We start from the raw sequence: 26,814 nt of genomic DNA on the forward strand, positions 1-26,814 counted from the left end.
TACTGGATCACAAAATGACCTTGTCGTTCAATCAACATCAATTAGGATTATTATTCAAAATCATGGTTCACAATTTTATTTTCCTTCAATTCAAGTTCAAAAATAGATAACAAAATATTACTACCATTTCATATGAACAGAAATATAATTGCATAAAGTAAATGCTAAGAACATTCAACTAAAAAGAAATATTTAGTCACCATCAGAGTTTGGATAACATCTCATCAAGCTTATAGCAGTTGGTTTGTATTGTGCAAGCCTCAGCATTTGGACCCAGTTTAATCTTCTCATTCTCTATTGAGAATGGCCCTCCCTCTTGGGATGAGGCACATGTACCATTTTGATCCTGCCACTTGAGTCTACTGGTGTTTAGAATGTCCACTCAGTAATAGGCAGGTCTTGTCTAATTAACTGGCACCACCGACATCTTGTGATCAAATTAGGCAAGCATGCCTTTAAACTACCTTGGCCAAGGATTTAAATGGGCAACTAAACAGCCCGACCACCACCGCTCGACTTGCCAATTATGTCATTTTCCTTAGTTCTATTTCATCTTTATGATTTTGTAGTTTATACATTTGTCTATTTCATATGCACCACACCATCATCTTAGCCCTTCTCCGACTATTCTAGATGATTTTCTGGTGTGTTGATTGTAATATCGAGTCATCTAAAATTTAAAAAATTTCACATTACATTATCAATTTTTGTGGAAACAGTGTTGCGCCCAAGGTTTCAGTGTTGAACTCAGCACTCTAATACCATATGTAACCTCCAGTTTTCCCAAGTCTTAACTGACAACTAACATATCAAAGAAATACAGTTATTACTTCACTTTCATAGGAAGACAATTATATCAGTTACATTCCTGTGAATGAGATTAATAGTTAAAATCAGTTAAAAGGAAATTCATAACTAACATTTGAAAACACCATCTATTAATTTACTATGGGAATTAAAATCTACATACCATGGAATTCAAAACTGAAAATCAATCTAAGGATGCTTCTGTAAACACCCAAGTTAGTCCATAATATCACTTAGGATCGAATAATGATTACCATCAAATACCACTATATCATTTAGGGCATCATATACCACTGTATCAATTAGGACATCAATTACCATTGGATCATTTAGGGCATTAGATACCACTGTATCAATTAGGGCATCAATTATCATTGGATCATTTAGGGCATCAAATACCACTATATCATTATTTTCCTTCTGATTTTTTAACTGTAGCAATAACATAAGATTAGAAGATATGCTCATAATCATTATTTTTACAAATGAAAGACTGAAATAACAATCCATCAGATAAATCTATTTCTTGCAAATAAATATATTCCACATTCAGTTAGAAGATCAACTGATCTAACTAGTTGCCAATTATATTGACGATAAGAGTTGTTTTCATTTAAGAAATAACTATAATGATGGTACAACTTTATTAATTAATCCTACCTTCTGCTTGAATATACATCATAAAAATAAAAATACTTGTTTTCGTCAAACATTTGAATGCATAGCCTATCTTTATCTAATGCACATCTGACATCTTGTGGAGAGGGAAAACATTGTCAGGGGGCTTAACCTCCCAACCTTGGACCATAACTTATCCCCACACAATCTCTAACGAGAAAGGCCCTCCCTACCCAGAATAAACATGGAACAGCTTGTCAACCACTGAGCATCCTGGTATCTAATCACACCACTTGACAACAAGAGAATACAATAAACATGATCATGCATGAGTTGTTAAATGATTCCTTTTTAAAATAATTAACATTGTTATATCACATCTGATTTTGTTTCTTGTTATTGCAGATTCCTTTCTCTCACCTCTTCACCCTTTTCCTTGGCTATACAGTCGGGTGAGTCCCAGGTGTTTGAATCTCAGAACAACCAGTTCTTTCTGTAAATTCTCAACTGTTTCATGATTAATATATGTTCTAACTTATCACAATCTATGATTTGAGAAAAATATTCTTAACGATTGCACAAAATTATTATTTAACTCTAATCTCCATTGGCATAATGATTCATGGATTCATATTATGGTTACTTGGCTTTCACTTGCCATGAACAAATCTAATTTAAAGAGGATCAATTCTGTAATATCAAACAAGATATAATCATGATGAATATTGTAGCTTACTGCTATGTAATTCAATGTTATTGTACCATTTGTTCAAGAAAAATGCCCTGTAGTGAGGGTAGGTGAACCCCCCTTCAAATTTGAAGTATTGGATTCAGGTGTTCCACATAACCTAGAAAAAATTCGAAGATGATGTCTTGTTGAACGCTCAGCTACTTGCCACACCTTTACTTGCAAAATATCTAATGCAGTCCCAACCTAAGAGTACTCACGATTTTTGGCAGAATATCTGAGTGGGCAAGAAATCGTGGGAAGGATTACTGTAATGGTATAGACTGGTATTAGCAGGGATATCGGCACTAAGAAGAAGGTAATTGAGTGTTGTGGAAGAAGGCGAAAATTATCACAGAAAATCGTAAGCATGAATAAGGTAGTCGGGTGTTGTAGAAGGTGGAAATGATCATAGAAAATCGTAAGCATGAATAAGGTAGTTGGGTGTTGTAGCAAAATAAGAATGGAGTGTTGTCTTTTATCTCCTTCGACTTCAAAATATAAGAAGAGTGATGTGACTCCTTGGCTTCCAAGAAGCCGTAACATAAAGGAAATGTATTGGTTCTTGGACGCCAAGTAAATGAGCCAAGTGTTCAATCAGTTTCAAACAAGAAAAGAATAAAAAGGATGGAAGAAGATTTGAAGGTTATAATTCAAAAAATATTATAGTTTATATCTATCAAAGTATACATAGATATATTTGTGAGGTGGCATTATTATATTATGGTGTCACTTTATATTTATCTCTATGTGTACGTACATAGGTATATATTAAAATAATATTGTGAAAGATCATTCAAAATCCTTTAAGGTACGTATTATATTTTAATTAAATTCTTTTATGATTTAAATTATTTATTTAATAGCTCATGTGGTTTCATCGATTGTATCCTGTTGTTCAAGTCGTTAGGTCCTCAACCATGATGATTCAAGATTCATACCCATTTGGCCAGTGATGGTGATGCTCCTGTGCCCAATTCTTTTCTAACAAGGCTTCCACCCCTTCGATGTGCTTCCTACAAGGAAATTCTCTGCAGTTAAATCCTATTACTATAATAAGTTATTTAATCATAAATAATCATAGCAGCTAACCACCTATTCAATTCTATGAATTTGTGATAAATAATCAACTAGCATGTTATCTTCACACGAAATTATAATGACTAACCATCTTACCATTTCATAGAATTATAACAAATTTAACTGTCAACTGACTTCATGTGAACCTTAATAGCTATATGAACATTTTAAATTAGGTCAAAAATTGGGATGTAACACATACCTGTAAGAGCAAAGGAAAGTCAGAAATGTCAGTGATTAAATCATAAAATTGTATAAGTAATACAGAGTTAGCTCATGGTTGTCCAATATATAATTTGTGTTGTCAAGTGGAGCGGTGGGTGATTGGACACAATTAGTAGCCCAGTGAAATCCTTGGCCAAGGTAGGTTAGTGTCATGCTTGTCATAGCAATCACTAGAGGTCAGAGTGCTAGCTAACAAAGGTGAGGTTGTTGGAAGATATCCACTACCTTGTCTACTACTTATCTAACACTCTAACACCGGAATGCTCCAGTGGTAGGACCATGGTGCCCCAAGCCTAGCCTTAGGGGAGGTAGAGCCTTTCTCGATTGAGATTGTGTGGGGATAGTTAAGGTCCATGAAGTAGAGGTTAAGCCCATTTCAATGCTTCTCCTCTTCACCAGATGTCGAGGCTTTCTCAATATAGTGACTGTCTTCTGGTACATGTATGGTACTTGTTCATTTGTACATTTTATTGTCTTAATTTAGTATCATGATGTTTTAAAATTATATATTGCTATAATATTTCTGATGATTGCTATGGACATGGACAAAAGTTAGATAAGGAATTTATACTAGTTTCCCTTCAATGTGAACTAGAATAGTTTTTTTTTAAATTTTGTATTTATTTATTTATTTTTGTAAAATGTAATAAGTTGATACATTTCCCTTTTCATGTGAAGCAAATGATGTAACTATTTTTTTTGTCATTATGCTATGAAAATTGGTTTTACTTTAAAATATGGTTCTTCATTTTGCTTTGGGAAAATAGCATGTTACACTTAGCTTCTCCTGAAAACATTTTATGTGGAGCTTCTTGCAGTGTTCTCACTATTTTCATGGCAAATGCATCATTGAAAATTTATGTGTTTTTTGTTGTGAAGATGAAGTTGCGGATAACATTCATGTACAAGTATTGTCCTGCTCCCATTCCAACTTGTCCCGAGCTATTCAATCCTAGAAACTTGAATATCATAGCCAACATGTAGACCAAATAGAAAGTCAAATGAAATGCCTTTGTGTTCTTTATCATCCTCAATTGGAGATCGAGGTTGTGACTGATTATTTTTGCCCATTCAAACATAACCCCATGTGTGGATACCTTGTCCCTAAAATAAAACATCCAAGGTTCAAAAATAGCTTATTGCGGCTCTCCCGTGACCCTACTTAACATGATGAAGAGGTCACTATAGTCTTCCTTGAAATCTGATTTAGTCAATTTGGTTAACCTCAATGGATTGGAATGGTGATTCCTTAGCTCAATTAGCCATTCCGTGTTCATCCTGATGGCACAAGCATCCACTTGATCATTATAGTGCCTTAGAGATTGCTCCTTCATCATGTAAACACCCAATTTCTGGTAGGGTATGTTGAAAGTTTCTCTGATTGTTCACTCAGTAAGGAGTGTCATCACTTTTCTTGTCTTTCCCATAGTGAATTGCCTTTGTTTGCGGATTGTAGTGCATGGCACATTCAAGTGCCAACTCCATGCATTCACTGTTCGAGGGAAATCAGCAGCTCAAATAATTCCACTCGCCTTGCCATCCTTAAAGGATTCCTTCTAAACATTTGATCTATAACTTGTGATATGTTCACTGGTCAAAGATTGATATCTCCAATCTTCTTATTTCTCTAAGTGAAATCAGTCTCAGAAGTCATCTCTTTCGTGTCATTCTTCAATTGAGTTTGCCTATCCTTCCTCAAGTTCCCAATTTTAGCTCCTGACATCTTTGGACCAACAACCAACTTCCATTATTAGATTTTAGATTTCAAATTTCAATTGGAAGATAAAACTTTACAACCAAAGAATAAAACTTGCACATGGAAATTGATGAAATCATCACTAAGTTCAGATTCCATTTAAGAAACTGGTTTCATCATTCCTTCAAATTTTCAAATAGTTTCCATAATAAAACTTGTTGAGACAAGTATACAGTTGGCCAAAAGTATGAAATCTGGGTGTTTAGCTTCTACTTTCAAGTGGATTTCTTCAAAATTCTAATCCATATGGTCTGATTTTCTTGTAGACTCAACCCAATATTTTCATTTGCAGGTGATAAATCTGATTTCCTCTATTTTCTAAGCCCATATCGATGCCTACTAGGAGGTATAAATTATGATTTCATTAAATCAGAGATTTATTTCACTGATTTTTCCAAGTTCACCTCCTTTGCAATGACAAAATTGCTGTCTTATGCACAAGAAATTGGTTCCAATAAGGCTTGAGAATTTCCCCGCAATGAGTAATTGCTGCTTAACAAGGTTGATCTGACTGTTTGATGGTGCAAATTAGGTGTTATTTCCTCCTATATATAGATGGCCACAAGTTGAAAGGTTGTGTCGCTTATCTAAGCCAACCTATCTATACAAAGGGCCAATTAAATTTTTTTATTTAAACAATTAAATTTCCCTCCAAAGGCCAACCTCATCCATTGGCCACAAAAAATCATTTATTTGAAATTTATCATTTAATTCAAGTTTGAATTGCAAGTCACTCAGCCATATATTGTTTTGGATAAAATTGGATTCGACTATTGTCTTTTGATTTTCATTTCAACTCCAATTGATATCTCCCTTTGCATTAGGTGCCCCTTCATGGTAAGGATGAAGATTTTAAAATGTTAGGAATGAAATCCCTAAATCATGGAGAATGCAGGCCAAGTGTTGGTGCTTCACTTCTCTTTATCATTTGCAATTTGATCAATTTATTGCACATCATAATAGCTGCAATGTCCACTTTCACCCCAGGCTCACTGGATTTCAACTTGGAGAGGTGGCGGAGGTTTACAGATCTCGGGAATTAAATTCCCAAATTTGCAAAAATCCTGCCCCAAGAGCCTATATTGCAGAAATGTGGAGTTGGGAATGAAGTTCCCAAAACTTGGTAGACTTCACCCATGAGGGCCTATTCACACTTTGTCTCTTCTTTCAGATTTTGACCAATTAAGCCATTCCCTATCATTTCAAATCCAAATAAGGAATTCCGGTTTCATCTTGAAGTGCAGTGCACTTCTATGGTGGAAATCCCAAGGTTGGAAACTTCATTTCCTCTGCATTCATTCACCAACTTGGTCCTCCATTTCATCGAACTTGCATCTTTGAACAGCACTCCCCATAGAAAACTTCATCTAAACCCCATCCATGGCAGGTCGGAGTTTTGGAGAGTTGGGGATTTTGCAAGGATGAAATTCCCAAGATCCAAAATCTTGCATACCCATTTCATCATTTTTGGTTGATAATCAAGCTTAGAATGCCTTCAAGGTTCGTTGATCATGGTTTTCAATATGATATTTTGCTATCCAAGCTAGCTGAAAGGAGAGTCAGTTCAATTTATCTTCAGATTTCATCCCCTTTTTCTCCAAGCATTTAGTGGATTTCATCCTCTTCCTTCTTCAATCACTCTTTTCAGCTATTGGATCAATCTTCCTAGGGTGGAAATTTTGAAAAGTGGGAAATGGAATTTTGTGGGAAATTCCGCCCATAAGCAGACATGGCGAAGGTTTTATGAAGTTGGAATGAAATTCCCAAGAAGTGAGAAATCCAATCTAAGAGGACTGGTGGCGAAGATTTGAAGGAGTTGGGGAATTTCCAAGGGTAGAATCCCGGGCATCTTGGGAATTCCTACCCTTATTTTGTGATGTCCGCATTTCCATAATAGAATTTAAAAATAAGCATTAATTAAATAATAGAATTTTTAAATATTAAAATATAAATTTATAATTAATAATAAAACAATATAATAGCAATATAATTATAATTCAATATTTTGATCATACCATAACATGATAAATATATATTTTATAATTAAAAGACAAATTATAATTAAAATAAATAAATACTAATCTCATGACAATAAACCAATTGTAATAACCCCAATAGGTTATAACTTCTTCAAACACCAAAAATCTTTATACTTCAGTTGTTTGACATTTCGTCAAACACTTTGCAAGCAAGGGTCATTTGACTGATATAACTTTTCAGATTGTTGCAGTGATTCTTGTTTGGATTTGCCTCAAAGAGAATGCTTACAAAAGACTCCAAATTGTCTAAACAATGACCTAACATAAAAATATGCAACTAATTTTGGCAATAGTGAATGCATATATGAGTTCTAATCATGAAAATGATCACCTACAGCCAACTAGTATTTTAACAAACAGTTGGTATGCAAGCTAACTGGCTGATAAAAAAATGATATATTAATGCTCAAAGACAACTATTAATGACCAGCAATTGTATCTCCTTGATTGAGAATGAGTATCCAATACAATATTCATACTAAGTTAGCCAAGACTCTTGGCATTTACAAAGATATCAAAATATGATGATTGTTGGTAAAGTAATACGCACCTACAGCTGTCAATGAAAACTAATGCAATACTAAATATCTAACTTCAATACTCCCTTACAGCAGTACGCTAATCACATGCATGATTAAATACAACTAAAGCCATGGATTGCTGGTACCATTGTGAGAAATCTAAAAATGAATGATGTATCTATTAATGAATGATAGGTCTGATATGAAATAACAGTTACAACAGCACTCTATAGTGAAAGGCAACTATGAAAATACTCATCAGATCTGGCATATGAAGTCGCCTTAGAGAACAGATGTATTGCAATACCATTGAACAGAAAATAACCTCCTCAAATGCCCAAGTCGTGCCTCTCTAGCTGCCGCCCCTGATTGTAGATGGCTGTAATAATTTTCTTTGCTTTTTCGAATTTGCTTTTTCGGAATGCTTTTTTCGGATTGCTTTTTCGGACTGCTTTTTTTCAAACTGCTTTTTCGGACTGCTTTTTCAGATTGCTTTTTCGGACTGCTTTTTGTACTCAAATATTTTTTCTCAATGTAGCACAAATAGAAGACTGAAGTATCTTCCTCCCAGCTGCAATAATTCAAGTGATATTTCACACCCTCAAAATTGCGTACCAATTGAGAGTTTTCGTTCTCAATGGCCAGTTGTGACTACTGCAGAAACCCTAGGCTCCACAATGCACATCAACAAACATCAACATCAACAACAACAAATCTGGATGATTAGAATGAAGCCCGGGGTGCCTATTTATTCTTTTTTTCTCCACTTTCTCCATAAGCTTCTAGAACATTATTTTATTTTATCTATTAAGTGACTTTATAAAATATTTTATAATTCAAGTCACTTTATTAAATTAATTAAATATAAAGTTACCTTTTAATATTTATTTATTTGATAACTTTATAAACAATTAACTTAATACCACTTATTTATTTAATTAAAATAATTAATTAGTCATCCTCATAAAATATTCATTATTTTGGATAACCTAATTAATTAAATTAATTAAATCAAATTGCCTCCAAAATGGGGACATGACAGTCCCCTCTTCCTGAAATTGCTTGTCCCCAAGCAATGGCTAAACAATAAACCAATCAATCCACCTGGATTCCAAATGTCGTCATGAACTATACTACTGTCAATTAGCATAGGCTCCTATAATATCCTCTGCAATATAACCAAGAGGAATCCATAATCAAACTGACAATTACAGCTCAACCAAACTCCAAAATCACAACTGCCACAGTCAGAAACCCACGAGACACAAACTCTTAGAAAATCAAAAGCCAAGTAAAGTGGACAAATCAAACTGCCAACACAGTAAATACCATCAACGCATCCCACTGGCCTATACAGAATGTACAATCCAACTCTACAACAATGGTGAACGCTCCCGAATGAAACTGTACCAAGTATGGAGAATCCACACACTGTACAACTCATGCAGTCAACACAACTCTGCAGATCACCGGCCATTGTCTCATAACCATAACTCCCATGCACCGCTAATGGTGAAAAGACATCACAAGATAAATAGCAAGAAATGGAACCCAAACCAAATTTGCCTGCCATCAACTCCTCAACACAAGGATCAAATGCTAACTGATGTACATACCCTGCAGTATAATGCTGATAAAAAGAACCAACTTCAGTCAACAGCTCACCATGAACAAGTGATACAACCCACTGTGACTGATCACCAGCTAAGTCAAGAGATGTCATAGCCAAAGGAGTAGAATCAATAACAACAACCGCTGAAGCATCACTCCCAAACTCCTGCTCTAAGTCATGTATTATCAAGCTGTCAACCGTAGAACCTATCGCCATGTCATGCCCATCACAACTCTCATCCCGAGGTGTCAAACCGTCCCATAACTGATGACGAGCACTAGGAACCAAAGTACATCTTTGTACCATCATCTCATCAACATGGTCATCAAAGGTAAATTGATGAGCATACCTCATAGTGTAATGCCGATAGAATGCGCCAATCTCAGTCAGTGGCTCAGACTGCAATCCAGATGAAACTAACTGCAATCGATCATTAACTATGTTGGAACTAACTACTACCTCCGAAGACATCACCAAGGGAGTAGTATTACTAGCAGGAACCATGCCAACTGTCGGTTCACCAACATCACACATGATCTTTGATACAACATCTCTAGTCTCTGTGCCATCAATACTAGAGGCCACCACCATGTCAGGCATACAACAATCTGCTGCACCACCCAACTCAACTAAACCTGACTCTAGTGGGAACGAACCTAATATGCCAATGTTAGTATCAAGGATGGATGCATCCCCATCTCCACTGTCTCTGATAATTTCGACCATGGACATCGTCGGATCACCAGACATCATAGCTTGTGACTGTACAGAATCTGGTAAAGACTGCAGTCACTGTAACTCCATGGTCATCTTAGCCAAATGAAACTGTAACTCCTTGAAAGCCAACTGTGTACTCTCAAGAATCTTAGAAGTCACCTCGAGCTGCTGAGTAAGCTCACTCACCTCATCTTCCTTGGCCAATAATGAATTGTATGCTATACTCCCCCACTCCATAAGATAATCTCTGTCGGCTACCAACTGCATATAATTCTATCTCAGAATTCGGATAGCCTCCCATAAAGAGTGGATCTCTATCAAAGAAAGATAACTGCCTCCCTGCTCATCACTAGTAGGAGAACCCCATCCATAAACTGCTAACAACTGACGAGCAGCATCGAAATGCTAGCAAGCTATAGCAATGTCTCGCTCACTAACCCTCAATTGACTAGACACATGATGGCACTGGCTAGACTGTCTCCTACAAACCTCCTTTGACACACTATCTAAGGGAGTATCCTCAAAGTTACTGGTCTCTAGAGTATTACCAACCATATCTTGCGAATCAACTCCAAAGCTCATATCAACATACGGAGTATCAAAAACTGTAGCAATGCTATCCAACTCCTCTGTACCAAAAGAAACTGCCAAGGAAACTAAGTCTTCAAAACTGCCCACTGCATCCTCCTGGATGTCATCAATGCCAATATGATCTTGGGACTCATCTGTACACACTGCTAAATATGAAAGATCATCAACACATTCCAGCAAGAATGGTCGACTGGATATATGAACAAAGCCCAACACCGGTGTATAAAGACTAATACCAACATCGGACAAGCTATTGGCATAAGAAAAAAGACAACACCGTGTAATCTGCTAATCAAATCCATGATAGCACCCAAACAATCACTGCTACCAAAAAGTGTTAAAGATCTCCAGTCAATTGAATCCCAAAGGCCAATGAAACAATCTCGAGTCCATATCCGTAAACTAGAATCAACTGGTAACTCAAGCAAACTCCTCACCTGAGTAATATGACCAATAGCAACTAACTCCACATACCTGTCTGACATTGTCCCTGTATCTTGGATGTGAATGCAAGATGAACTCACAACATTATCAATGGCCACATATGATTTACGTGCCGCAGAAAGCTGAGTATCAGGAGTGCAAGATGAAACTAAACTCAACTCCATGCCATGCTTATTCCCATGTCTCTCCCGGTCCTGTAATGCCAATGGAGTATTCACCAAAGAAGCTCGAGTGTCCTCAAGCTCACGAGAAAGCCTGTCCACTTCCTCCTCCTTCCTCCTCAAGGCATCTGAATAGTCTGCGACAAGGCTAAGAAGATGGTCACGATCTGATAGAAGATGTAAATAACTCAACTTCATCGTTCCCATTCCTTCCCTAATCACCTGTAAGTCAACACAAGAAGACTTTGCCTGAACTCTCTTATGTCTACCCTGTAACTGAATCATCCGGATGTGATCCTCTATCATATCCTGCATCCTGTCATGATGAGATAATGAAGTCACAATACTGCCTTTGCTCACCTTCAGCTGGCTAGACAAATCATGTGAAGTACTACCAGCCTCAACCTCATGTGACGAAGCATCTAACTGTGTCTGGTACTCTCTCTCAGCAAAGTCATGAATGCTCAATGTCTACTCATCTCTACCAAGTATCTCACCATCATGCACAACAACATCCTCATAATCATCATTTGAACCCACTACGCTGTAGTCACTGCCCATTGGAACCAAACCATCCTAAGTACCTGAGACATCACCCTTTGGTGACCTGTATACAACTGTCTCAACTTGAGTATCAAGTTGACAGTTACTATCCATCAGCGTAATATCCTTCACCACCTTTTCCTGTGGCTAAACTGAAACCTCTGCCTGGTTGCAAGCTTGTTTCTCGAACTCCTCATTAAGGTTCCTGGTGACATCCCTCACTGTATCAGTCGGTGCTTTGTGAGAAGATCTGTCAAATAGAACTCCAGTCAACTTATCCACCTTAGCTGGGTCGGACAGCATGTCATTTATACAGTGGTGCTTAACCAATAGTTCAGACATGTTATGGCTTATCTTCCTAAGTTCATCTCGAATGTCTGAATAACCATCCTTTCTACTATTCCGACTCTACATACTGTTCTATCAATTGTCCAAGATTGTGTCCTCTGAGACTTTGTACTATACCTGTCCATTCTGGATAAAGTAGAGTGCTGATCACTCATGCAATTTGGTTCTCACCCCACAAGATGGCAAGAAAACCGCTCTGATACCACTGTAATAACCCCAATAGGTTATAACTTCTTCAAACACCAAAAATCTTTTATACTTAAGTTGTTTGACATTTCGTCAAACACTTTGCAAGCAAGGGTCATCTGACTGATATAACTTTTTTGATTGCTGCAGTGATTCTTGTTTGGATTTTCCTCAAAGAGAATGCTTACAAAAGACTCCAAATTGTCTAACAATGACCTAACATAAATATGCAACTAATTTTGGCAATAGTGAATGCATATATGAGTTCTAATCATGAAAATGATCACCTACAGCCAACTAGTATTTTAACAAACAGTTGGTATGCAAGCTAACTGACTGATAAAAAAATGATATATTAACACTCAAAGACAACTATTAATGACCAGCAATTGTATCTCCTTGATTGAGAATGAGTATCCAATACAATATTCATACTAAGTTAGCCAAGACTCTTGGTATTTACAAAGATATCAAAATATGATGATTTCTGGTAAAGTAATACGCACCTACAGCTGTCAATGAAAACTAATGCAATACTAAATATCTAACTTCAATACTCCCCTACAACAGTACGCTAATCACATGCATGATTAAATGCAACTAAAGCCATGGATTGCTGATACCATTGTGAGAAATGTAAAAATGAATGATGTATCTATTAATGAATGATAGGTCTGATATGAGATAATAGTTACAACAGCACTCTATAGTGAAAGGCAACTATGAAAATACTCATCAGACCTAGCATATGAAGTCGCCTTAGAGAATAGATGTATTGCAATACCACTGAACAGAAAATAACCTCCTCAAGTGCCCAAGTCATGCCTCTCTAGCTGCTGCCCCTGATTGTAGATGGCTGTATTAATTTTCTTTGCTTTTTCGAATTTGCTTTTTCGGATTGCTTTTTTCGGATTGCTTTTTCGGACTGCTTTTTTTCAGACTGCTTTTTCGGACTGCTTTTTCAAATTGCTTTTTCGAACTGCTTTTTGTACTCAAATATTTTTTCTCAATGTAGCACAAATAGAAGACTGATGTATCTTCCTCCCAACTGCAATAATTCAAGTGATATTTCACACCCTCAAAATTGCGTACCAATTGAGAGTTTTCGTTCTCAATGGCCAGTTGTGACTACTGCAGAAACCCTAGGCTTCACAGTGCACATCAACAAACATCAACATCAACAACAACAAATCTAGATGATTAGAATGAAGCCCAGGGTGCCTTTTTTTTTTTTTTTTCTCCACTTTCTCCAGAAGCTTCTAGAACATTGTTTTATTTTATCTATTAAGTGACTTTATAAAATATTTTATAATTCAAGTCACTTTATTAAATTAATTAAATATAAAGTTACCTTTTAATATTTATTTATTTGATAACTTTATAAATAATTAACTTAATACCACTTATTTATTTAATTAAAATAATTAATTTGTCATCCTCATAAAATATTCATTATTTTGGATAACCTAATTAATTAAATTAATTAAATCAAATTGCCTCCAAAATGGGGAGATGACACCAATTATTATAAGCAAGACATAAGGAAATCTAATAATATTTTTTTGGACTTACCAAAGTGAGACTATTATTTCTAAGTTTTGCTATCATTTGGAATATAGAACTCGGACACAACATTGGTGGCTAATATATGTTTGGTTTAATACACATATTAAGTAGGGATGATACATTACGAGATTAATAAAACTTGCCGATAATATATTAGGAAACGAATTCACCAAAGCATAGAGGATTATATTGAACATGTTGGGACTCAAAAATCCGCAAGGATTTTGAGTACCATATTTAAAAACTTTGCAAAAGTAACCCCTATAAATGTTTTTTATGCCTATTTGCCCGATTATCATTTTGAGGCCTATGATGTGTTTCAGGTGTTCCATGCCTTTCATTTAGTATATGCATATGTCTCATGGTGTTAAGTTGCAATTCCGAGTCATTTCATGAGATGTCATTTAGAGCCTTTGAGAAATCTGCATTTTTGCCCATGTCAAACAGTGTTTGAAAGCCTAGTTTGCATTTGAATATCTTGCACCCAGTAAAATTTCATGACTCGCCACGTTGAAAGTGTTCAGTATGCATATCAAAGAGCCTATGTTTCAATTTTCAAATCGTTTCAACATGTTTTGATAGGTTTTGTACCTCCCCAAAGTTGGTTGCTCATCTCTGTCATGCTGTTGCATTCTGCCCAGAAATTTGGGAAGCCCTGTTTGACTAGATATAACTTTGACCTAGTTGACCGAAATGTGGAAATTGCTTCACCACTATATTCTAGGGATCAAAGACATGCTATGTTCCAGATTTGAGCTTATGAAAAATCCGTTTGACTAGTTTTCAAACGTGACTCCATTTGCATTTTTTAACTTTTTGATGCAGACCAGATTTGCAGATTGAGTGGTCTTGTTTGTGAGGTCATATCTTTCAAACTGTGATAAATTTGCCCAAACTAATTACACCGCTGTCTTCTATGCTGAAAATATTTCAAGTGTGCCAAGTATCAAGTTTTGACCAATTCATCTGCACACTTTTCAAAGCTCATTCCATTTGCAAAAAACCTCAGATTCACCAGTTACCTAGTTCTGTAAATTTTGGAAGCCAACTTTGCACGATTGTCAAATGTGTCTTGTTAGTCATCATGACCCCAAAATGTAAACATATAATCTTCATATAAAAGTGTAGCTATGCCTAAAGTTGCAGATTCCTAAGTGACCATTTGACTGGTTTTTGAAGTCAAATCCGAATGCAACTTTCTATTTCTAACGAGTCTGGATGCAAGACAATTTTCAGAAGGCAATTTCAGAGGTCAATATCTTTTGACCTAAGTATCGTCATGGGGCGAGAATTAATGAATAAGATCTTTATGAACCAAGCAAGAGGTGTGCTGAATGCTAGGGTCAGATCAGGTTATTTTGTTAGTTTTTTAAGGCTAGTTTTAGGACCTCTTAGTACAGAAATGATAGTTTTCAGAAAAGGTGAAAAGTGAGTTTTAATTGATTAACCAGTGATCCATTTTGATTTCAGTCAATACTAGGAGATTATTCAGATCAACTTCAGAATGTCAGTTGTTTGGAAACAAAAACTATTTTAGCCAGACCCACTTTGGGGTCCAATTGACTTCGTCAGATTAATAAGGTATTGTGAGATTTAAAGATGTCTCAAATGACTATAATCATGTTGGTCATTGCTTCAACTGTTTGACAATCTCCAAAGGCTGCCTGCAACTTTGTGATCAGCTTCCTCAATGTTTCCTCTTTGTAATGAGACCTTGATATCTGAAGAACATTTCACATGACGAAAGAACGTCACATGAGACCAAAGCATCCAGATCACATGCAAAATGACTTGTGTGTTGCTAAAATACTGTATAGTTTAAACTATATAATAAAACAAAATATTTTTAATGAGGAAGAGGTATGCACATTCTTTTTAGATTGTATGTCTTCTAGGACGGATTTTCAACTGCAAATCTTGATCAAACATATAAGTGTCATATACTGTTGGAATGGGGAGTGTCGTAGGTAAATATTGTGTAGCCGACAAGATGTATGTCGTCAATAGATATTGTGTAGCCGACAGATCCCTTCGAGAAGGTTCTTCGGAAAGTATTTATACACCCTCTTGGGTCATTGTAAAGCATCTAATCATCATAAGTATAATGTAATATCTTTGGCACATGTGAATAATAGGAGTTCTATTGTTTCTATCTATTGTCTGTATGCATTAATTCCTTTACCCAGTACGGTAAACATTTGGCGCCGTTGCTCGATGGACCTAGTACGTAGGTAGACAAATGAAGACAAATGCCGAATCAGCTAAACAAGAATAAGAATAAGCTAAAGGAAAAGGACGAAATACGCACCGCACAGGAAAATTTAATTTTGTCACAACAAGCCGAACGTAGACGAAGGTTTCAGGCTTTTAACAAATTACCAACGGACACCGTAGTACTGAAGAATTATTGGAGGAGACTCGACAATGGCTGGATTTGGTGGAAGAAGCAAGGGAGGAGTTTTTGAACCTGCATACGTCGAGAGAAGAGAATCCAGACAGAAGGTGATTGACTCGCACGGCTCGAAGTGCCGAGGGAGCACAAGCGTGGAGTGAACTCTTCATCCGAGATATACTTCCAAAACGGACAACTTCAGTTGACGAAAACCCTTCTTCACCAAATAGCATGACTGTCAGGAGCAGCGCGGGTGTTCAGAACAACGCGGGTGTGCAGAACAGTGCGGGCATATAGAACAACGCGGGAGTCCAAAACAACGCAGGTACACAACAAACTCCCCAACTTCGAATAGTAATGGCAGGACCAAAGGAGAAGTTCCCTAAATTTGATGGTGATGGAGTAGCCGATCCTATTCAACATTGTAAAACTTGCAAAACGATTTCGAGGGCGAATGGCATAACGGCTACAAACGAATGGGTCTAGCAGTTTTCGGCCACCCTACGAGGTGTTGCAATTGATTGGTTCACCGATACAGATCCCCAAAAGTTAACCAACTAGGACAACCTTAAAAAAGAGTTTATTACGAAATTTCAACTACTGCACGATGACAACGAAATCGCAGCAGAGATACACAACACAAAACCGGGGAAGAATGAAATAGTTTGAGTCTATGCCAGGAAGTTGAAGGACTTGATTAATAAAATGGAGAATAAGCCGGTTGATGGACTACGGAAAAGATGGTTCATTGAAGGCCTACATTCAAAGTTGCGAAAAAAGATGAAGATTGTGCTGCCATCATCATACACTGAAGCGTACAATCGAACAATGAACCTGGAAAGTGAACAGAAGACGAAAAAGAAGAGTAGCTCATCTGATTCAAATGACGACGCATCTTCAGAAGGGGAGAGCACCGATGACGAAAAAGGCAGCAAGGTCCGCACCCTCCAGAAGGATATGATTTGGATGATGAAAGAATTCAAGAACATGCAGAAAGAGACCAAGGGAAATGAGCTATGGTGCACCAAATGCAAGAAAGAAGGGCATACGAAGGGATCATGTCCGAAGGACCAATTTTGTGAGATTTGCCAGATCATGGGACATTTGACAAAGGAATGCCCTTTCAATCTGAAAACAAGAGCACCGCAGCAAGTGTTTCTGACACAAGAGGCGTCCGCGTCAGGAGGAAGCGGGAACACCAGTACGGGGGTGCCACGTCAGGAGGATATAGAAATAATTGACAAAGTCACAACAACAACGGCAACAACAATAATGGCAGCAAGAGTCGAATTGCATACGATGCAAACGGCCGACCCATAGTTCAATGCCGCACATGTAATTTGTGGGGCCACTTTGCCCGAGACGGTACAACGGCAAACACACCGAAGTTATTGTGCAGGTGGTGTGGTCCGGGAGACCATGAGGATGCTAAGTGCCCGAAGTCGGGAGTAAATTTGATCACCATCGAGACCGACCAAGAGGAGGTCTGGCCATCACTTGAAAGCAAGCGAAAGTGTACCCCAACCCGACGGAAGAAAAGAAGTAACTAGAGGAAGCGCGGGCAGAGATCCAGAAAGCAACGTACGCAGAGAAAGTACACCTGAAGGACAGTACTGGTACCTCCACACGGATCTGCACAGAATAGAACATTGTACGGCAAATATTACAAACTGAGGTACCCGTCAAAATAAATGACCTGCTGCTCACTATGCCTCAACTTCATACAACACTCACAAACATCACTCCAGCTACTAAACTACCAGGAGAACACGGATAGGAGCAGGAAAGTGGAGCAAGTACAGCGGACCGAAGGGAGAAGGAAAGCGGAGCAAGTGCAACAGACCCAATGCTGTTAGCCCTCTCATCTGGACGGCATCCAACAGTTGTCGAGATGGGAATTCTGGAGACTATTCTGACAAAGACGATTGTGGACGGAGGGTCCAGTGTCAATGTGTTACCAAAGGATACCTGGAAGAGGTTGGGACAGTTGACATTGTGGCCACCTACATTCCAGTTGTTGACTACCGACCAACACGGAATCAAACTGTTGGGAGTCCTCACAGTGCAACCAATGACAATTGGAACACAGTCGTTCTTGCTCAACTTCGTCGTCATTCCACTAAATAAGAGACGATACGACACTATTCTAGGCTGTGGATGGCTCGTGCAAGCGAAGGCCAAGCATGACTGGAAGAAAAATACATTATCACTGGAAAGCAAATGGTAGGGGAAGAAGCTCTATCATCAGATTCCGAAGAAGAGGATGAAGGAAGGCAGCGTATGGAACCAGATCATGAGGGAGTCCTGTGGTTGGAAGGAGGTTCAATGGACGACGATCTAGATTCGGTGAACGGTCTTTACCACTGGCAGATAGAGGACTACAAACTCTTTCTGAGCTATAATATGTTAAGAGTGGACAAAAGTGAGAAAGAAGAGGAAAATGAATGTTCGAAAGAATACGGAGAAGCGAAAGAAGGAAAGGTGATTATGGCTAAAGCTGAGGGGAAGAACATATAGTACGAACCCAAAAAAAGGAAAGATCCCACCGTACGACTGCACAGAAAGAAAATGTTTCATCGAACCACAGATATAACAGAAAGGTGCTGGCAGTATGGAAGACACATCATATGGTCTACACAAGAAACAAAGAGGAAGGGTTTAATAAAAGTTGCAGTAATACGAAGTGGAGGTATTATTGGCGGCAAGAAGGGGCAACTGACGGAGTCCATGGTACCGAGCTTTGGGAACAAACTGGGTGATATGGAAAACCGGATGGAGAGATCGTGTACCTTAAATAAACTTGATGAGCGACTATTGCAGGCACAAAAGGCCATGGAGGTGACACAGAACAGACGCAAAGCATGGCATAATAAACACCTAAAATCGAACAAGTTCCAACCGCGACAGTTGGTGTTGATGTATGACGAGCGGAACAAGATCAAACCAGACAAGTTTCAAGTGAAATGGGTTGGGTAGTACCAGATTCGGGAAGTGGGTGATAACGAAGCAATAAAACTATGGATGCTAGATGGAAAGGAAGTGGCCGACGCAGTGAATAGGTCGAAGTTGAATATCTACCATGAAAGAAATAACGCACCTCCATTGACGAACATCTGAGAAAAGAACGACTGTAAATACTGTATATATGTAAATATTGTACATATGTAAGATAAGTAAGGACAAAGCTATTCAAAAAAAAAAAAAAGGTCATCACTGTACGGTTGCCGTATTGTGGTCTATGCTGTATTAGAAGGCACTGTATGGCAATTACAAAGAAACATATAGACCTCGTACGGATTTGAAAGTTTGCAAATTAAATCCCTGTGGATGTACGGATTTCTCATTTTGGCATGTGGGTGTTGCATGTTTTGGTGTATGGCTTTTGTATGATACTACATATGGATTTGGCATATGTATTTGGGTATGAACTTTGGAGGTTAATTCCACCGTACGGATTTTGAAGGACACTATATATTGCTACCGTACAGATTTTTTGAGTTTGTCACCGTATAAATTTTTAATAGAATTTGTTGTACGAATTTCCAAAATACGGGTTGGCGTACAAATTTCCAGCTGGGCGTATGGATTTTCCTTCCAGATTTTTTAAGTTTTCATTATATGCCGTACAGATTTCATGAATATAAATTGTGGTACGGATCTGAGATTGTTTTTGACAATAACCTTCAGCGTACGGATTTTCTATTGGCTTTAGCTTCCAGTTGATGGCGTACGGATTATAAAGGATTAACTGTCATATGGATTCTGAGGGTTCAAATTGCTGCAGTACGGATTTTAGGACCTAGCTTGGCATCAAAATTTGGCTTCGTGTACGGATTTTAGAAGGTTTCCTTGTTTACTTTCATGTTTTGTTGGCGTATGGCTTCCATACAGATCTGGAGGATTTGCAAGTTTGAGTCAAAACATTATACGGCATTTTCAGATTGTTAAGTCTTCTAATTGATACCATACGGATTGTGGAGAGCTTTCAAAAGGGTTTAAAATATATACCAACAGTACGGCAATTGCAATTTTTTGGGCATCGTATGTTCAAAGCAGTCAAAAGAGAAGGGCAGAAGGAAGCAGTTAGTAGAGAGGAGCAAAAAAAAAAAGGACGACAAATTGAAACAGTTTGGAATGAGTAACGCATGATGCCAAAGGGAAGAGTAGACATAAGCAGTTGCCAGAAAGAGTGTGGAATCAAAAGAAATTGACAGAAATAGTGTGTTCCATGCAGTTTTGTGTGGGTTTCGAAGTGCTAATTTGGTCTTGGCAACCTGAGGCACTGCCCCTCGACCCCGTTGGGGAAGATGCCCACTAGACCCCCAGTCGTTGCGGTTATCAGTCGTAGGAAGTGTGACCAATTGATGAGACCTGGAGTTGCTGCAGGCATGGAGTGTCTGTGTACCAAAGGCACTTAGAGTAGGTGTTGGATGTAAGGCTGTCTCGGTGGATGCATAGACAGCTCGGGAGAAGCTGATCATCCAGTTGGAGGCAGTATAGTGACACTTGGGTCAGGGTACCCAGGAGTTGGAAACAAAGAAAGCGGCACAGGTGGCTATCAAGGTCAGCTAAGGAGACAGTATTGTGTTAGCAAAGGCTACAGATGCAATGTAGTTTGGAGACCAATTTGGTGCAGGCACGAGACAAATGTGAAAGTGATGTGACAGAAGCAGATTTATCTTGTGGTAGTTAGTCAATTAATGTATTTTGTTTGTTAATTGTCTCAGATATTTTGTAATTGTCATCCGGAGATGACTTTTTCTTTTGGGGGGATGATGTCATAGGTAAATATTGTGTAGCCGACAGGATGTATGTCATCGGTAGATATTGTGTAGCCGATGGATCCCTTCGGGAAGGCTCTTGTTGTGTAGCCGACAGGTCCCTTCAGGAAGGTTCTTGTTATGTAGCCGACGGTAATTGTCATGAAGCCAACGGACCCCTTTGGGCAAGTTCTTCGAAAAGTATTTATACACCCTCGGGTCATTGTAAAGCATCTAATCATCATAAGCATAATGTAATATCTTTGGCACATGCGAATAATAGGAGTTCTGTTGTTTCTATCTATTGTCTGTATGCATTAATTCCTTTACCCAGTACGGTAAACAGGGAGAAGATGAACTTTCTATTTTTGCTGGTAGAATGAGTGCAAGTCCAACCATGAAGTAGATATTTTGAGATGTATCCAACAAGGGTTTCTTCTTCAACTGTTTTCTCTTGGTTTTTTCCATGGCAGCTTTGTGGCAATTAGAGGCGTCATTTTACAAATCCGCCATCTGGGCTGTCTCAAAATTTGGTGAAGATTATCTTGGCACTATTATTTTTCTGTTGTGATACTTTGGTGGGCTTTTAGCTAAGTGTTTGGCAGCGGGTCTAGTATTCTTCCAGAGGGATTTTATCATCATTTTGGGGATATTTTCTCAAGTTGTTGCAACCAAATGATGAGATCTGATTCATTTTCAGTTGGGGAGAGAGGAGAGAGGCTTTAATTCAACATATGGAAGGGATTCAAGTAGACAAATGGCATCATCAAATCAGATCCGAGATTCTCTTCTTCTTCTCTTCTCTCACTCTCTAGGGCTGGTTCCAACTTGTTGGGCAAGTTCTCACAGCTTGGTTCTCCATCATTCTTCAGCATTTTTCTTGTTTTGAACAAGAGATGCATTTTCCTTGAGCAAATAATGACACAATAGTCACAGTTTTAGGCTATTTTGTATTGCTTTATCATATTCATCTTGATGTATTTAATTTCAAAGAAATGAATACAAAGCAGCTATCAAAGTATTTTCATTTTGAATCTTGTCTCCTATCTTTCAGTTGTGCAATTTTCTGTGTTATGTAGACAAAGAGCACAAATCATAGTTTCAATTTGTTTTGAGTTGCATGCCATAGTGTGTTTTGTTGTTGATTCAAACAGTTAAGCAAATGCTTGACATATCTTGACAGAATTGCAGATCTCATGGAAGGATTGTGAAGAGTAGAGGATTTTGTGTAAAAGTTGATATTTCATTTACAAAGTAAATAAATAGATCATAAGGGTCATGATGTATGTTTTGGCCTATGTAACACCCAATGGATAAAACACTGATCATAGATGCAGGATCTACATTTTTTTGTTGTTTGGTTCATAGATGTGAGTATCACTGATTGATCGGCGATACGAGATAAAATCACGATTTTTTGGGGCCAGCGATTTAGTCGCCCCAAAAATTGCGATTTTTTTTTGCAGATTTTTTCCAAAAAATCGCAGATTAATCGCCTAAAAAATCGCCTAAAAATCGCGATTTTTTGCAAAAAAATCGCCCACGCCCGGCAATCACATAAAGTGACGAAAAAACACATTTTTTTCATTATGTTTTTACATTGCTTAGGGCGTTTTGGAGAGGAGAGGATAGAGAAGGAGTTCTTGGCAAGAAACAGGCGGAATCAAGTGCATTTGGAGGCCTTTTGATTCGATTTCTTCATTACTAGGTAAGTGATTTGAATCTTTGTTTTTTGTTTTTGCAAGAGATTGTATTTTTTTTTCTTGCATGTAAATGGATAAAAATACATTCCTAATTAGTTAGGAATGCATTTGATGAATGTAAGCAAGATTAAATGCATTCATTTGCATTTTTTTCCATTCTAGATCGAATTTATGCTAAAAATTTGACCTTTTTAAAAAAATTTGAAACCCTAGCAGCTAGTTTGTTTGAATGTTATTTGGATTTCAATTTATTGGTGCTGTTATTGGAATGTTGCTTGAATTCTTTGTTTAACTGTTAACTTTGATCTTGTTATAATTTATTTATAGTTTTTTTAAAAAATTTGTATGTGTAGGCAACCCGCAGCAGTTTTAAATGGCAGACAAATGGCCATTGACTCCATGCCCCTCAGGCTACATTGGCACCAGGTCAAAGAATGCGAGAGATCAAGCATGGAAATATGCCTGTGAAGCACCCGATGAACCAACCAAAGTGATTTGCATTCGATGTGAAAAAGTAATATCCGGGGGCATTTACCGGTTCAAATATCCAATCGCAGGGATCTCAAAACATGATACGAATCCTTGTGAGAGTACAACAGAAGAAATAAAAAGGTTTGCAAATGCCTTGCTCGCAGCTGGAGAGCAAAAAAAACTGCAAAGAGAGCGGAATAAATTGCATGTCAGGGCAGCCATAGCAGAGACCCAGGGCAGTTTCGTTGATGTTCAGGAGGAGGAGGCAGCCATTGAGAGCATGGCTGGCTCTTATCGTGGGCCGCGTGTCCGCAAACAGGGTGATTTTTCTTTCACGAGTTTCACTCCCACTCCCACTCCTACACCTCCTAGCACTTCCGCACCATCAGGATCAGCAGGTGCTTCTGGGATAGAGAGCTATTTTGTGCCGAGGCACACACCTGGTGCACAACCTTCATTAGAGGCCACTAGATGGAATAAGGAGGTCCATGACCAGTTGGACAATGCACTAGCAGATTTTTGGGTTTTCAACAACCTTCCTATTAGTGTTGTTGACAGTCCCTATTGGGAGGCTTTGGCCACAGGGTTGACAGTTGCAGGAAAGGGGTACAAGTCCCCTTCTCGTTTTGTGTTGGGTGGCAGGTAAGCGAATAATTTTATTACACTCGATTTCCTTTTAATTTTTAACTTTTTACTTAGTTCTAAATTTTAATTAATTTATCTAGAAATTAGAATGTTGATTACTAAAGTCTAAATCAATTTTAAATTACTAAGAATCTAAGACATAACTAAATTTTGTTTTTGTAGGCTTATTGGAAATGCTGTTGAGAGGGCCAAAGCATTTGTTGAGGAACAGAAACAAGAATGGACAAAATTTGGTTGCACCATTCTTTCTGACGGGTGGATGGATGGGAAGAGCAGGACCATAATTAATTTTTTGGCCTGCTGTAATGATAATGTGGTGTTCCTGAAATCAATCGATGCCTCCAACAAGGTAAAAAAATGCTCAGACATTAGCATTGATGTTGGAGAACATGGTCTTAGAGATTGGCATTGAAAATGTGGTGCAAATCATCACAGACAATGCCGTTGCATATGTATCAGCAGGTAAACCGTAATTTTATGTTGCATGTGCATTGTGAATTTCACAACAAGAATTTTTAATAGTTTGATATATTTGAAAAGTTGGAAACTAATTAGTATTTGCTTTTACAATTGGCAGGAAAACTCCTATAGCAGAGGCACCCCACTCTCTCTTGGACCCCGTGTGCAGCACATGTCCTTGACCTTCTTTTGGAGGACATGGGCAAACTTGAGTGGGTCACTCCAATTGTGGAGGATGCAAGGCGGGTGACAAAATACATATACAATCACCCATGGGTCCTTAGCCTAATGAGAGAGCACACTGATGGCAAAGAAATTGTCAGGCCTGCCGTCACAAGGTTTGCAACGATTTTTTTGACATTGCAAAGCATTCTCGATAATTTGGCTTCTTTGAAGCAAATGTTTGTTTCCAAAAAATGGCTTGCTTCCACATTTTCAAAGAAGAGTGAAGGAGAGAATGTTGTGCGAATTGTGTTTGATAAATATTTTGAAGATAAGGCTGATGAAATAGTAAAGGTAACTACAAAACTTTAAGTTTTAGTTTACACTTTACAACTTTATAACATACTAAGTTTGTAACTCAAGTAAATAATAATTTTGTAACTTTTCAACTAATTTCAAATTTATATTGCAGGTGTCTGAGCCTTTAGTCAGAGTTTTGCGTTTGGTTGATGGAGACCAAACGCCAATGGGTGAACTATATGAGGCCATGGACAAGGCCAAAGAATCTGTCAAAAATTACTACAAGGGGGAAAGCATCAAATATGAACCCATTTGGCAGATCATTGATAGAAGGTGGAATAATCAGCTTCACCAACCCATTCATGCAGTAGGATATTTCCTCAACCCACGTTTTAGGTATACTGTAAGCTCATTCTTACTCAAATTTAAGTTAACGAAGACTTGAGTTCATTTTGCTTTCGTAGGGTGTTGGGTGTGTACTAAAATTGCAAGACTTATTTGTTTTTGGTTTTTGGTTTTAGGGCTGATGGTACATATGCAGATCCTGATGGAGAGGTCATCAAAGGCCTAAGTGAGTGCATCGAAAAGATGGTAACCAGCGAGGAAACAAGAGATAAAATCATCGCTGAGCAGGAGATCTTCACTTCAGCAGGAGGCAAGGTGTTCTCCACTTCTCTCTACAAGAGAGCAAGGCTTACACAAACCCCAGGTAATACATTTGCAAACTTCTGAATCTCAAATGCTAAATTAATATTTATGTTTCAATTTTTGTTGTCTATTAGTATTTTCTAACTTGTACAATTTTTGTGATGCAGTGGCTTGGTGGACCACTTGGGGTGCAAGCACTCCAAATCTTGCAAAATTTGCTCTCAGAATCCTATCACAGCCTTGTAGCGCATCACATTGTGAGCGCAACTGGAGTTTGTTTGAGGCCATCCACACAAAAAAGAGAAACAAGTTGTCCCAAAAGAGGATGAATGACATGGTCTATGTGCAATATAATCTTAAATTGCGCATGAAAAAGGTGCAACAAGATCCTCCTGGGCCAATCGATTTGGATGAGATAGATCCTTATTATGATTGGACGGCACAGGAGCAGGCTCCCTTATTTACACAGGAGGACATCTCCAATTTGGAGAGGGAGGCCGCGGAGGAGGCTGCAAAGGAGGAAGGGGGTGGAACTGGATATGACATCGATTTGGATGACATCGAGGAGGGCGATGATGAGGATGATGACATTGAGCTTACTGCAGAGGACCTTGACATCTTGCGCGCAGCGAATGTGGAGATACCGACATCTAGTTCTATAGCTACACCATCTCCTGCATTGGCACAGACACAGACACGGGCACAAACCCTGCGGGGTTCTAGTTCTAGAGCTTTACCCTCTCCCGCACTCGCTAGTAAAGTGACTGGGAAGAGGAAGATGTAGTCCTGTATTTGACATTTGTACTTATTTGTAGTCATGTTGATGTGCTTATTTGAACTCTTTACATTTGACACTCTATTTATGAGAATACTTCTCATGTGTTGTGAACTTGTTAGTTGTTAGTAATTTACAACTTGTCACTACTTACTTGTTAGTAATTTACCGATTAATAACTCTTTTTGCATTGATATATATCTAAACATGATTGTTTCTTATGTATTGTTAGTAATTAAGTTATTAGATGCAAAAAAACATTGAATTCTGTAAAAAAATCGCATTTTTTTATTAAAATTTAGTGGTTTTTTAGTTCCTGATTTTTTCCCCGATTTTTTCCCGATTTTTCCCGATTAAACTTTTTCAGGCCTAGGCGATTAATCTCCTCAGGCGATTTTTACATCAATGGTTTGGTTCATGATTCTTGTTGAAATCTTCAAATTATCCAAATGACTTTTCCCTTTTTGTTTAGGAGTTAAAAGGAAGACCACCACTTAGCGTGTGAATTCATAGGTTTTGTAACTAGCTACTGCATACCTATTGTATTGCATGGGTATA

At 38.0% G+C, this 26,814-nt stretch overlaps 4 protein-coding genes across 8 annotated transcripts in view; 3 read left to right on the forward strand and 1 right to left on the reverse strand.

Moving 5' to 3' along the window:
• Positions 1-26,814, reverse strand: part of LOC149578130 (vacuolar acid trehalase) — a 303,065-nt gene that overhangs the window by 219,645 nt on the left and 56,606 nt on the right. The window lies entirely within an intron of this gene.
• On the forward strand, positions 23,170-24,324 carry LOC149578132 (uncharacterized). The gene is made up of 2 exons (XM_089815211.1): positions 23,170-23,909; positions 24,075-24,324. Exons 1-2 carry the CDS (start codon positions 23,170-23,172, stop codon positions 24,322-24,324), a joined length of 990 nt encoding a protein of 329 aa, XP_089671337.1.
• LOC149578133 (uncharacterized) lies at positions 24,660-25,278 on the forward strand. The gene is made up of 2 exons (XM_089815224.1): positions 24,660-24,887; positions 25,006-25,278. The coding sequence occupies exons 1-2, from the start codon at positions 24,660-24,662 to the stop codon at positions 25,276-25,278; spliced, it is 501 nt and encodes a 166-aa protein (XP_089671350.1).
• LOC149578134 (uncharacterized) lies at positions 25,290-26,326 on the forward strand. Its single transcript, XM_089797770.1, has 2 exons — positions 25,290-25,542; positions 25,649-26,326. Exons 1-2 carry the CDS (start codon positions 25,422-25,424, stop codon positions 26,263-26,265), a joined length of 738 nt encoding a protein of 245 aa, XP_089653896.1. The 5' UTR covers positions 25,290-25,421; the 3' UTR covers positions 26,266-26,326.

The sequence above is a fragment of the Cupressus sempervirens genome, chromosome 1 (genome assembly GCF_028749045.1).
Source record: "Cupressus sempervirens isolate cs-2001-9-10 chromosome 1, ASM2874904v1, whole genome shotgun sequence".
NCBI classification, from domain to species: domain Eukaryota; kingdom Viridiplantae; phylum Streptophyta; class Pinopsida; order Cupressales; family Cupressaceae; genus Cupressus; species Cupressus sempervirens.

What these genes read in the sequence shown, in the direction of transcription:
- LOC149578132 (XM_089815211.1), top strand. Translation starts at nt 23,170, where the DNA reads ATGGCAGACAAATGGCCATTGACTCCATGCCCCTCAGGCTACATTGGC. An exon ending in CGTTTTGTGTTGGGTGGCAG is followed by an intron (nt 23,910 to 24,074) that starts GTAAGCGAATAA and finishes TTGTTTTTGTAG; the next exon opens with GCTTATTGGAAATGCTGTTG.
- LOC149578134 (XM_089797770.1), top strand. Translation starts at nt 25,422, where the DNA reads ATGGTAACCAGCGAGGAAACAAGAGATAAAATCATCGCTGAGCAGGAG. An exon ending in AAGGCTTACACAAACCCCAG is followed by an intron (nt 25,543 to 25,648) that starts GTAATACATTTG and finishes TTTGTGATGCAG; the next exon opens with TGGCTTGGTGGACCACTTGG.
- LOC149578133 (XM_089815224.1), top strand. Translation starts at nt 24,660, where the DNA reads ATGAGAGAGCACACTGATGGCAAAGAAATTGTCAGGCCTGCCGTCACA. An exon ending in AGGCTGATGAAATAGTAAAG is followed by an intron (nt 24,888 to 25,005) that starts GTAACTACAAAA and finishes TTTATATTGCAG; the next exon opens with GTGTCTGAGCCTTTAGTCAG.